The following is an 11,274-nucleotide window of genomic DNA, read 5'->3' as shown; positions in this document are numbered from 1 at the left end:
CCCGCGCCGCTTCCTGCAGCCCCCATTGGCCTGGAGCGGTGAACCGCGGCCAGTGGGAGCCGCGATCGGCCAAACCTGCGGATGCGGCAGGTAAACAAACCGGCCCGGACCGCCAGGGGCTTTCCCTAAACAAGCGGCGGCCTGACTTTGAGAAGCACTGGTGTAGATAGTTACAGAGTGAGGTTGACATAAGCTGCCTTATGTTGACCTAACTCTAGTGTAGACCAGGGTTCTGAGTCTAGCAAACTGTCTCTTTGTTGAGTCTCCTCCCTCCCTGTGGAGCTGGCCTTCAGATACTTCTTTGTGTCTCTTTTCTGTGATGATCTCTGTAGACTCTCTCTGGGTGTTGTCTGCTGTCTTGTATGCATCTCCCGTTCCTCTAGATCACTTGTCCCTCTTGCATAGTCATCTTGTATGACCTGGTTGCTACTGCACCCCTCACAACTCCTTTAGTCCTGTTCTTTTGGTGAGTCTCTAAAGGCTGGATCCTCACAGGAATGCCTATCTCCAGGGTAAGTTCTTGGCTGACCTTTTGTACATTTAGTGCCTGCTTTCTCAGATTGTTGGCCATCTTCTTTTGGCAGTGTCCCCATCCTTCTGGCTACACCAGGTCTCCCCTCATTGGTGGTAAGTTTTGGTCCTTCATCACGTCAGTGTCTGCACTGGACTGTTTTGGTACCCCTGTGATGGAGTATTTCTGCGTACCAACAAATGATAACAATGCCTGAATCAGAAGAAACAGCCTTGTGTAACAGTCTCTGAGCTGTTTTTGCAGCTGATTCCACCTTACCATTACTCTTATGGTATGCTTGGAAGGAGGTGTGGTGGTCAAACTCTCTTGCTCACATTGCAAAAATGGTTCAACTTTCCACGTTCCTTGTTGTCATAGGCTGGGGCACTTCTTTTACCCCCTCATGCAGTCTCCCACCGGAAATGCATTTCACTGTGGGTATAGAACAGTTTTTGTTCTGCTTTGGGGAGCTCTTAGACTGCTGTGAGGCTTGAGGCAGTGGTGAGCCCTTGTGTGGTGCTGACCTCTCTTCTCGTTCCCCAATAAGCTAAAATAATAATTTTACTTTCCTGCTATTGTTATCCTATTGCATGACCAGCTCTGTGTACAGCTCTAAATCCTCCTTCAACTGGGTCCATCACTGGGCTGGATTTGTGTCTGCAAAATCCAGGGCTCTGTGGGGGCTTACTTAGCTTTCTCAAGGGCAGCAGATTGCAAACAGCTCAGCTGTTGCCACCATGTTTCATTTTCAAAGAGCAAAGCATTGCAAAGTTAAGCTGAACAAATGGAACTTTATTAAACGCTGTCCATTGCTCTGTCCACATGGCTGATTTGCTTCCAGCCTAACTCCCTGCATTCCCTATTTTTCTTGGTGCTCTATTAATAACAGTCCCTCCAGGGAACATGAGCCCTCTAACTCCAGTTCCACTGATCAAGATGCAGTAGTGGCATCACCAGCTGGGGGTCTGTGTGCCATAGCAATGTATCACAGTGTCAGCATTGCACTTGGACCATAGTGCTGGTCTAACTAGCTGAAGATGTGGGTCAGTTCCAGCAACTGAATTGAGTTAAAATGCTTCAACAGGATTTTTTTTTCCAGATGACTACATCCTGAATTGTTGTGGCATTCATATTTCACTGTAATTAAAAAAAAAAAAATTTGCATTTTTTTAAAGATTCCAGTATATTACAAACAGTGTTTAGAATGTGTCTTCTAGATCTGAATTTAATTGCATAATGATTCCTGTCCTCTAACAGGCTTCTTAAAGAAGAAATACATGCAGATGTCACTTTTTGTGTTGGTCATACTCTATTCAGAGCACATAAAGCAGTGCTTTTAGCAAGAGTTCCAGACTTCTTCTTATACTGTACCGGAAAACAATTAACTAATCTGAAAGACCATGAAACTTTTAATCTGGAGAACTTTGAGCCCTCAGAATTTAAAACATTTCTGCAGTAAGTTTTTAATTATCTTATCATTTTTATATATATATTTTGTATTTCACTGTCTAAAAATTAAAATGGACTTGTAGTCAGCGTTTTTTGTGTATGTTCTGTAGTGTCGGGGAGAGAATCTGTTCAACAAAACTTTAAGTTTTGCTTAAAGTTACTGGATCTGATAGTGTTCCAATTAGCATCAATGGGAGTTTTACCACAGATGTCAATAGTAGCAAGACTGGATCCTTAGTTTAGGGGAGAGGAGATTGGGGCAAGAGAATATTTAGTACTATATCTTAAGCAATTAATCCACCCATGCCTACTCACACTGATTAGCCCATTCTTGGAGGACAGATAATTGTAGTTTTGAAATAATTTTTTTGTTTTATGATTTCTGTTGTTGCTAAATACTGACATGGTTTATTGTGGCTGCTTAACACATCTGGTAAATATGAAGCCATAACAGAAATGGAAAGTAGTCAGCAAGTAGCAAATGAATGCCAGCATTATTCCTTGAATTACTTTATTAACCTGTTCATTTGTAAAGAAATAGGCCGCTTGTGCTGAATATCTGTGTTGTTTTATTATTGAAACATTTTATATTTTAAAGAGCTAGTAATAAAACTTTCAAACTGTAAATTTTCAAACATCTACAGATCTTAGAAAGACAAGAGGGTGATGTAATATCTTTTATTGGACCAACTCTGTTGATGAAAGATCTTGTCAAAGGACTTGCTCTACCATCAGTATGGTAACATGGAAAAAATGATATATAGTGTCCATTAAAGAGGTCATTAAAGGTGAAAATATTGAAAGTCCTCTGTATGATATTAAGGCTAGTGGCTGACTCACTGAATTTAATATTAGGCTGCCACCATTAATGACCTAAATTTCTTTTTTTGAGATGACTGTAACTTATGTGGTGGAAGTATGGGCAGATGGTTGAAAACAGATATAGTATGGAAGCAGTAGATTCTTTTTAAAAATCCAGAAGATATTGCTTAAAACATGGTATTCAGTTTCCTACTGAGATGTTAACAGTAGTGTCTTCAAAATAATATAAAACATGGAACTTTTGGTGTTAATAACACTTTTAAATGACAACTTCTATTGAGAGTGTAGTTAAAAAAAAAAATTACTCAGTGAGATACTGCACATAGCATCATACCAATAGCAGCGTATATTAGTGGTCGTGTAGTAGGTTCTTATACTGAACCAGTGCCACAGGACATAACTTCCCACATCTTTTAATTAAACATTTGGACTTACTCCTCTGTTTCTTGAATGGTAAGCATCATATACCTACAATTCATGGCTCTGTATCACTTGTTTTCAATTAACTTGTGTTCATTGGAAAGCAAGTAAAAGTCCCTAGGGTCCAGCAGTCTCTCCAAGGAAAAATATGTGCTAGTCTTACAAAACAACTTGAGTTTCAAAACACTATGTCTAAATATAAACCTTAATCTTTTTAAATGCCCGTCTCTATGTACTCTAGATTATGTATAAATGCATCTGTGGGGTTGGGGGTTCCCACCTGTGCCTTAGTGCTGAAGGATTAAATGATTATCAATATGTACATCCTCCTAATCTTCCATCTTCTCAAAAGTCTAGAAAAACAGATGGCCTTTTAAAAAGCCCTAAAGGTCTACAGCCTTGAACTTTATTGGACCAAGTGAGGGAAGCAAATTTCAGAGTTGAGTGGCTCCTCACTGAGAACAGCATTCTAGCAGCCCTCTCTCAGGTAAAGACGGAATGTGTCAGGTTGTGTGCCTCCACTAATCTCGGTGGCAGAGGTCTCCCATGGGGAAGAGATGGTCTTTCTGTTAGCCAGGACCCAAATCGGTTAGACCTGTATAAGTCAGAAACAATACCTTGAATTACACCCAGAAATTAAATGGTGTAGGTCTTGGAGCACAGATGTAATGTGGTCACTGCATGAAGCTCTAGTAAGCAAGGCAAGGGGGCACTGTGTTCTATATTAGATAAAGTTCTGGATTGTCCTCCAGTGTAGCACCATGTAGAGTGCGTTTACTCTGAAGTAACAAATATATGGATAGCTGTAGTAAAGCTTGCATCTGAAAAAGACTGAAGTCTCCTGAAATAAGCACTTTTGGCCACGGATGCAGCCTGAATTTCTAGAAACAGCTAAGGACCCTCAGTTGCAATCATGTGTGATAAGTAGTAGGATGTCCCCCAACAAAGGGAACTGACCCAGCCTTCCCATACTATCACCAATGTTCTCTTCCAAACTAGAAATGTTATGCTCAATCTTGTCTGGACTGAGTCTCACCCAGATATACTTCAGATCCATAATCTCACTTCAGCACAGTCACTCAACTGCTCTGAATAGGGCAGATGAGCTGGAGAAATAAAGCTGGGTGTAATTTGCATACTGAAGACACTGCAGCTAGAGTGACCAGACAGCAACTGTGAAAAATCAGGACAGGGGGTAATAGGCACCTATACAAGACAAAGCTCCAAATATCGGGACTGTCCCTATAAAATTGGGACACCTGGTCAACCTAACTGCAGCTCATATAACCTCAATAATCCTCCTAATGACTTTGTGTACATTTATGAGCAGGAAGGATGACCAGGTGAATTCCACTTGAGAGAAACATTTAAACAGATGAGCAGTTGCCCAGTACTACCCTGGGTGTCATTCAATTGTCTCCTTATCTACAGCTGCTAAAGTCTGCCAGGAACAGGTCTCTGTCACGAGGACATCCTCAACTGATGCAGCCATTCCATTCTCTGTACTTAGGTACAGAGTAAGGCTCAAGAAGACTTGAGGAATCCAGATAATTCTGGAGCTGTCTTGCTACAGGCCTCTGTGCCTTCTCTAAGAAGGCAATACTTGGATAGGTCAATAATTGGAGAACAAGCATGTCAGTGTTAAGAAATAATTTCTTCAGCCAGGGTCTTTCACTTTCTTTCTTAAGAGAAGACTGTCGCAGACCATCAGTATTCTATATTCTCCATATGCCACAGTAACTGGTGAAAGACGGATTGAATATTTTATTGCCCTTGATGAGGTAAAGAGTAGAAACATAGTCATGTAAAATTCATAATTCAGTGTTTAGATGACAGGATTTTTTGGTTGGGGTAGATGCTGCTGTCATTAAACAAAACCTGTGTGTGTGAGGGAACTGTATATAAGCCTCAATACTGTAAGGGGGGAAAAGCACTTTTGTAGATACTTTCCCTTGCAGACTTGGAACCTAGTTTTATTAATTTTATTCCTTAACCATCAAGGTACTGTATGGATAATTCTGATCAAAGAAGTTTTTCTCTATTTAGACATCACAAATGCAAACCACAACATGTTGACTCATAAGGACATATTTACAGCAGCTATGTTTCACTTTTCAGGGCAGAGCTAGGGAGGTGAAAATGCAGAATAGGGAGAATGGTTGACTATGTATTCGTGTTATTAAATGCTTTGGTTTATATTTTTGCCCTTGAATATGAATGCTGTGTGTGTACACCTACATATCTATATTTAAAGTGGGTTGGGCTGGTAGCCTATTAAGGTTGCTGACACTTGCCGTTATAAGACCCTGTTTTCAATTGCTTATAACAATTACAAACTTTAACTGCTTGGGCTGAAATTTTCTATGCTGGGTGTCTGCCTCAGGCTGAAGGTTTTTTTGTTTTGTTTTGTTTTTAAACTTAAGCCAAAATAGTCCAACTGTTTCTGTGAACGAGGCTAGGGAAAAATACATTGTTTTGTCCATGTTAAAATATTCCTGGCAACCTTTTTTGAGAAGCTTTGGCTTCCCCCATCCTTTCGAGTAGGGACTTGAACTTTGGCAGGGGCCTGACCTTTGTGTTAGGGATGTGCCTTTTGCCATCCCCATGAAAATATGCATAAATAAGTCTTTGGAAAATCTCACTTTGCACATGCTCCATTGAGACTTGCTGGAACATTGCAGCTAAAATCTCTGAAGACTCTGTCTACACTGGGCATGTTCCAACCTGCAGCTGAACAGGATTTTCCCTGCAATTGCAGCTCTGGGTTGCTGTGGGCCAGAGCCAGGCACTGGAACTGAGAACAGGAAGGCTGTTTTTCTTGTGCTCTCAATGCCCTCTTGCAGGGTCCAGGCAGAGTGGAGGAGGAAGCTGCCTGATTTGAATGCAGAGGGGACAAGAGTTGGACCTGAGTGGGGGAATAGGAGAGTAGATTGAGACTAGGACTAGAGGCTGTTGGGGGTGGCGGGGCAAAGGGAAATTGGGACTAGGAGTAGAGTGTGTGGAGACAGAGACTGGCTGGGTCCAGACTCTGTGAACCAGTGAGGCAGAGGAAAGAGATGGGGACAGATCAGACAACGAGTTGAGCTGTAGGGAGGAGAATTGTGACTGGTTGGGCAAACAGATTAGGACCAGGACTGATGAGGTGGTGGGGTAGGAACAGGACACTGAGATGGGATGAGGAGGGAGACTGGGACTGGGAGCCAGTGGGGGCAGAGTGGATTGGAGGTCAGGGTGGGGAGAGACAGATTGGACAAGGAACTGGGTAAAAGAGGAACTGGTACATGTTGGGAAAGGAGACTGGGACTAGTATGAGATGCCTGAGGAGTGATGACTGGTTAAATGAAGAGAATGGGACTAGGATGAGGAGCCGGGGGGTGGGGGGGAGAAAAGGGGGGAGGAACAGGCACAGATAAGAAGGGATGGGGCAGGAGGGGTCCTGTTTGGAGGGAATGGTCAGAAGAGTCTGTGCCCACTAGGTCATACTCCTCTGCAGAGCCTGGAATGGAACCTAAGATTCTTGAGTCTCATCATTCCTCTGCTGTCAGCAAATACCAGTGAAGCTCACTGGCAAAGTATCCCATCCTCCTTTAGTGCTTGTTCATGTAGTAGGTTGACCATGGCTCTGCATTGCTCAGGTGGTGATGTTATTGCATCGCTGTAACGGTGCTTATGTTGCTGGGAGACAAATTATAGCATAGGTACATGTACAGTTAGGTTGGTGCAAGCTGACTTAGGTTGACCTTTCTTTGTAGTGTAGACCAGACCTAAGTAGAAAAAAACAGAATGGGCTGGAGCAGTGCAGGAGAGAGTGGCAAAATACAAAGTTGGCATTATAGGTCTCAGTTATGGATTTGGCTGAGTGGATTGCCTTCCTTAGAACAAGGAGAAATTGAGCAACATATGCATTACAATGGTCTAAAAATAATTAAGACTAAATCTGTCATCTGATATTGTTCAGAAGTGCTTTTCTATTACTTGTATGGTCCCAGAACCTCCAATGTTAACAAGCTTATCCTTGCAATAATCCTGTGAGACAGAAAATATTTCCATTTTACATATGAGGAACTGAGACACAGAGAAACTGACTGTCTTGACAAATATGTCACAGGAAATCTGTCATAGAACTGAATTGAACACAGATCTCCTGAGACTTAGTCCAATATCTTAACCGCAATAGTGCAGTTAATGTGAGAGAGTAGCACTAAAGCTACATTAGTGGATTAATAACAGATGTGATTACTTTTACATTACAGAAGTTTTCACTGCCAGTAGCACTGTGAAGTCTTTATATGTGACCAGTTAATCAGGTAGTCTTGGAATCTTTCCATTACTGTATCTTTTGCTTCTGTGGCTCTGAGCCTTTACCATTTTCTAATTGGATTCTCTTATCTCTAAAGCTTGTGAAAGGAAAGGGAATAAGGAATGTTATCAGTTTCAACAGCTATATATAATTCTTCTGTGTTTTTGTTAATTACTTCTCAGCATTGTACCTGCCGTTAAAATCCTTTGTTTAAGAATGTCTTTTTCAGTGGCTCCACCAATTATTTTAACTCCATTTGTAAATAGTTATTACTCTTCCTTTTTTCATTATTAAATGTTTTCTTTTTAAGAAAAAGAAACTTAAATTCAGAATTTGTAATTTCAGGGGAAATAAGTTCCCCATCATCTATACCTAGTTGTATACCTAATAGGAAGCAACAATATAATTCAGAATCCTGTCTATTTTAAGTCATTTCTAATGTGCCCATCACCTTAGTGCCTAGGGCCTGGTCTACACTAGAAAGTTGTACTAGCTTAGCTGCGTCAGTTAGAAGTATTACATTTTCCACACTTCTAACCACCTGACATAGCAATACTGGCAAAAGCCTTAGTGTCGACACAGTTATATCAGCAAAAAAGTCCTTTTGCTGTTATTGCTTCTTCCATTGAGGGAGCAGTAAACACCTTCTAGCAGAGATGCAATTTATACCAATAAAAGAACTCTTGCTGGTATATCTATAACGGCAAACTCTTAAGTGTAGAAAAGGTAGGGTGACCAGATGTCCCGATTTTGGGGGCTTTTTCTTATATAGGTACCTATAACCCCTGTCCCGATTTTTTTAATACTTGCTATCTGGTCACCCTAAGAAAAAGCATATGTGCCACTTCAGAAGTGGTGCCCATCAACAACTCCATGTTTGTGTCCCTACCGCCACCTCAGACCCCAAATTAACACTTTATGCAAAAGAAGTTAATTTTTTTTAAAGCGAACTTGACTAAGCAAACTCCAGACATGTCTTGTGTTGCTTTCTAATTTTCTTCTTTTATTTCATTTACTTTCTCAAACACACTCATTCTTATTTACCCTCAGCACCCTCCCACTTAATTGAAATACAAAGGTTTTTTTCTCAGCCTGGAAAGAAATTTTCCCTGTTCCTTTGGTGTTCTTCTTCATCCATTTATCTTTTATCCTTGTTCTATCTTTTCTCCCCTGCTCCCTCCTTTTTCCTCTCTTGGATTTCCCTTCCTTGCTTTTCTAGTGCTCATGTTCATTCAGGTGCTGTGTTGTTAGTTTATTAAATACCCAAGTTATACTGAGGCACCTAAAGGGAATTTAAAAACCTAGAATTGATAAATGATGAAAATCCTTAATATCAAGTTGTTAACATTGTGAACAAATGAATTCTTCTTGCCTGTTCGTATTACATTGAGTAATAACTTTTAGGGGCAGCAGGTTTGAATAATATTTGGTGGTGCCCAGAACGGGTCCAAGTCTCCCCCTCCCCCGCCCACCTCTCCCCACCACACACACACACCTGCCTTGTAAGCCGATATATATTTTTTAAAATAATGTAAAAATGTGAGGGCACTGGGGTGGAGCTGGGGAGAAGGGGTTTGGGGTGTGGGAGGGGGCTTAGGGCTAGGGCAGAGGGTTGGGGTGTGGGGGGGATGAGGGATGTGGGAGTGGCTCAGGTACAGGGTTAGGGTGCGGGGTGGGGCCGGGGATGAGGGGTTCACGGTGCAGGAGGGGCTCAGGGCTGGGGGAGAGGGTTGGGGTGGGGTGAGGGATCTGGCTGCGGGTGTGGGCTTTGGGGTGGGGTAGGACCAGGAATGAGGAGTTTGGGGTGCAGGCAGGCTGCCCCTGGCTGGGGCCAAAGAGGAGGACTCCCCCCAGCCCTCCCCACGCCGGCAGCAGCGAGCTCCGGGGCAGGGATCCCCTTTTTCCTTTGGCAGCACACTCACCTCGCACCACTGTCACTGCACGTGCTCCTCAGGTCCAGAAAGCCCCCTCGACTCCCCTGGGGTGGGGGTGGGCTGCCATCACCTGTGTGCCTCCACCCCTGCTGCCACCCCTCACTGGAGGTGGGGGATGGGGCTGCCCCGTGCCCAGTGTGGGGCAGAAGCAGTGACTGTGGGCAGGGGAGCCCCCTGTGCTTGTGGAGGGTCGTGCCGGAAAAGGGAAGGGCCTATCCGTCCAAGGTGGAAGGGCAGGGGCTGGGTCAGCCTGCCCTGGCGCTAGTGGTTGGAGGGCACTAGGACACTGTGGCGGCAGTTGATGCTGGGAGCTGGCAGAGCGCAGCAGGGAACTGCAGGGAGGAACCGCCTGCTGCCCAGGGTGCAGGGAGGGACGCTTGGGGGAGGCGTGTGGGGGCGGCAGGTGGTGCCGGGGGAGAGACCCGGCCCCGAACATTGGAATCAGGCCCCTGTATCCTGAATATTGCTATAGCCTGGGCACTACAGGCCCATATAACTTGCCGCCCCTGATAACTTTGTAGTACGCAAAGAAGAAACCTTTTTCTATCATATGCACTTTGAACACAAAATGATAAATACTGCCCTGTGTTTTTTGCCCTATGATCTTGCTGCTTCATATCATTTCAGCATGACTTTATTGCCATACTATTTTGGTATTCATTCATATTTTACAATAAAAAAGATAGGTTTGTTGAGCCTAGAAAGGAGAGCTTAGAAAGAATTAGACTGATGTATTCTAGATACATGAAGTTCCTCTTCCCCCTTCCTTAAGCCTCATTCGTGAAATATAGGTACCAAGAGACACTGACATTGAAGTTAACAAGCAATACATTTAGATCAAATACAAGGAAACTCTATTGACACTGTGATACTTCCTGCCATGGGTGTTTGAATCAGATACTGACGCTAGATGTTAAAGATATGGACCAGTGGTTTAATTTTTCTATGGCAAATGTTATGTTCTTATGGTTCTTCATCAGCCAGTAGAAGGGCACAAAATCTAGTACATTAATTGCAGGCAGCAATTCTCTCTGAAATGAAACTTCTGCCCTCCCATCATGGGCTATAGTTAGCTAATCTTTTAAGTACTGTATCAGAGGGGTAGCCGTGTTAGTCTGGATCTGTAAAAAGCAACAGAGTCCTGTGGCACCTTTAAGACTAACAGATGTATTGGAGCATAAGCTTTTGTGGGTGAACGCATGCGTCTGACAAAGTGGGTATTCACCCACGAAAGCTTATGCTCCAATACATCTGTTAGTCTTAAAGGTGCCACAGGACTGTCTGTTGCTTTTAAGTACTGTAGTCCTAGGGACAACCTGTTCTTTTGTAAAATCATCAGGCTCTAGCTACTGCTACTAACTTTGAGAGATTGCCCTCATTCAGATTTCATTATCTTTCATCTACTCATATTGTACACACACCTCTTGAACTCACTGTTCATGCCTTTCCTAATCTTCCGTGTGCAGAGGCAAAAATAAAACAACCAGAAGGTGGAGTGTGTGTCAAAACTACAGGCGATTAGAATGATATTACAGAAGATGACAATTAGCTCTATTTTTGGATCTAGCTAACGTAGCCTTATGCTGCACACATTTTTGAAAGGTAGTTGTAGCAAATATAGCACATCCAGAACTGCTTGTGGAAACTTGTACTTAAGAACTGAATATTTTAAAATAGCAGAAGTCCTAACTGTCAATACCAGTTGAATACATTTTGGATTATAAATAAATTGTAATAATACTTTAACAGAATTCCCATTTTCACGGTCATCTTGGAGAACTTGTGCATAAGATGACTTTATTACTTAATTGCATATAACTTAATGACCATCAGCCGCT

The 11,274-nt window shown here is 42.7% G+C and overlaps 1 protein-coding gene across 1 annotated transcript in view; it reads left to right on the top strand.

Annotated features, from left to right (window-relative positions):
• Window positions 1-11,274, top strand: part of LOC113405062 (AP2-interacting clathrin-endocytosis protein-like) — a 66,506-nt gene that overhangs the window by 1,186 nt on the left and 54,046 nt on the right. The window contains exon 2 of the mRNA XM_026655630.1: window positions 1,769-1,966. Coding sequence (XP_026511415.1) covers window positions 1,769-1,966 — 198 coding nt within the window. The remainder of the gene's footprint in view (window positions 1-1,768; window positions 1,967-11,274) is intronic.

Source organism: Terrapene carolina, unplaced genomic scaffold (genome assembly GCF_002925995.2).
Source record: "Terrapene carolina triunguis isolate 2854851 unplaced genomic scaffold, T_m_triunguis-2.0 Scaffold210, whole genome shotgun sequence".
Taxonomy (NCBI): Eukaryota; Metazoa; Chordata; order Testudines; family Emydidae; genus Terrapene; species Terrapene triunguis.
Note: the sequence above shows the minus strand (reverse complement) of the source record. Positions and strands in the feature narration are given on the sequence as shown.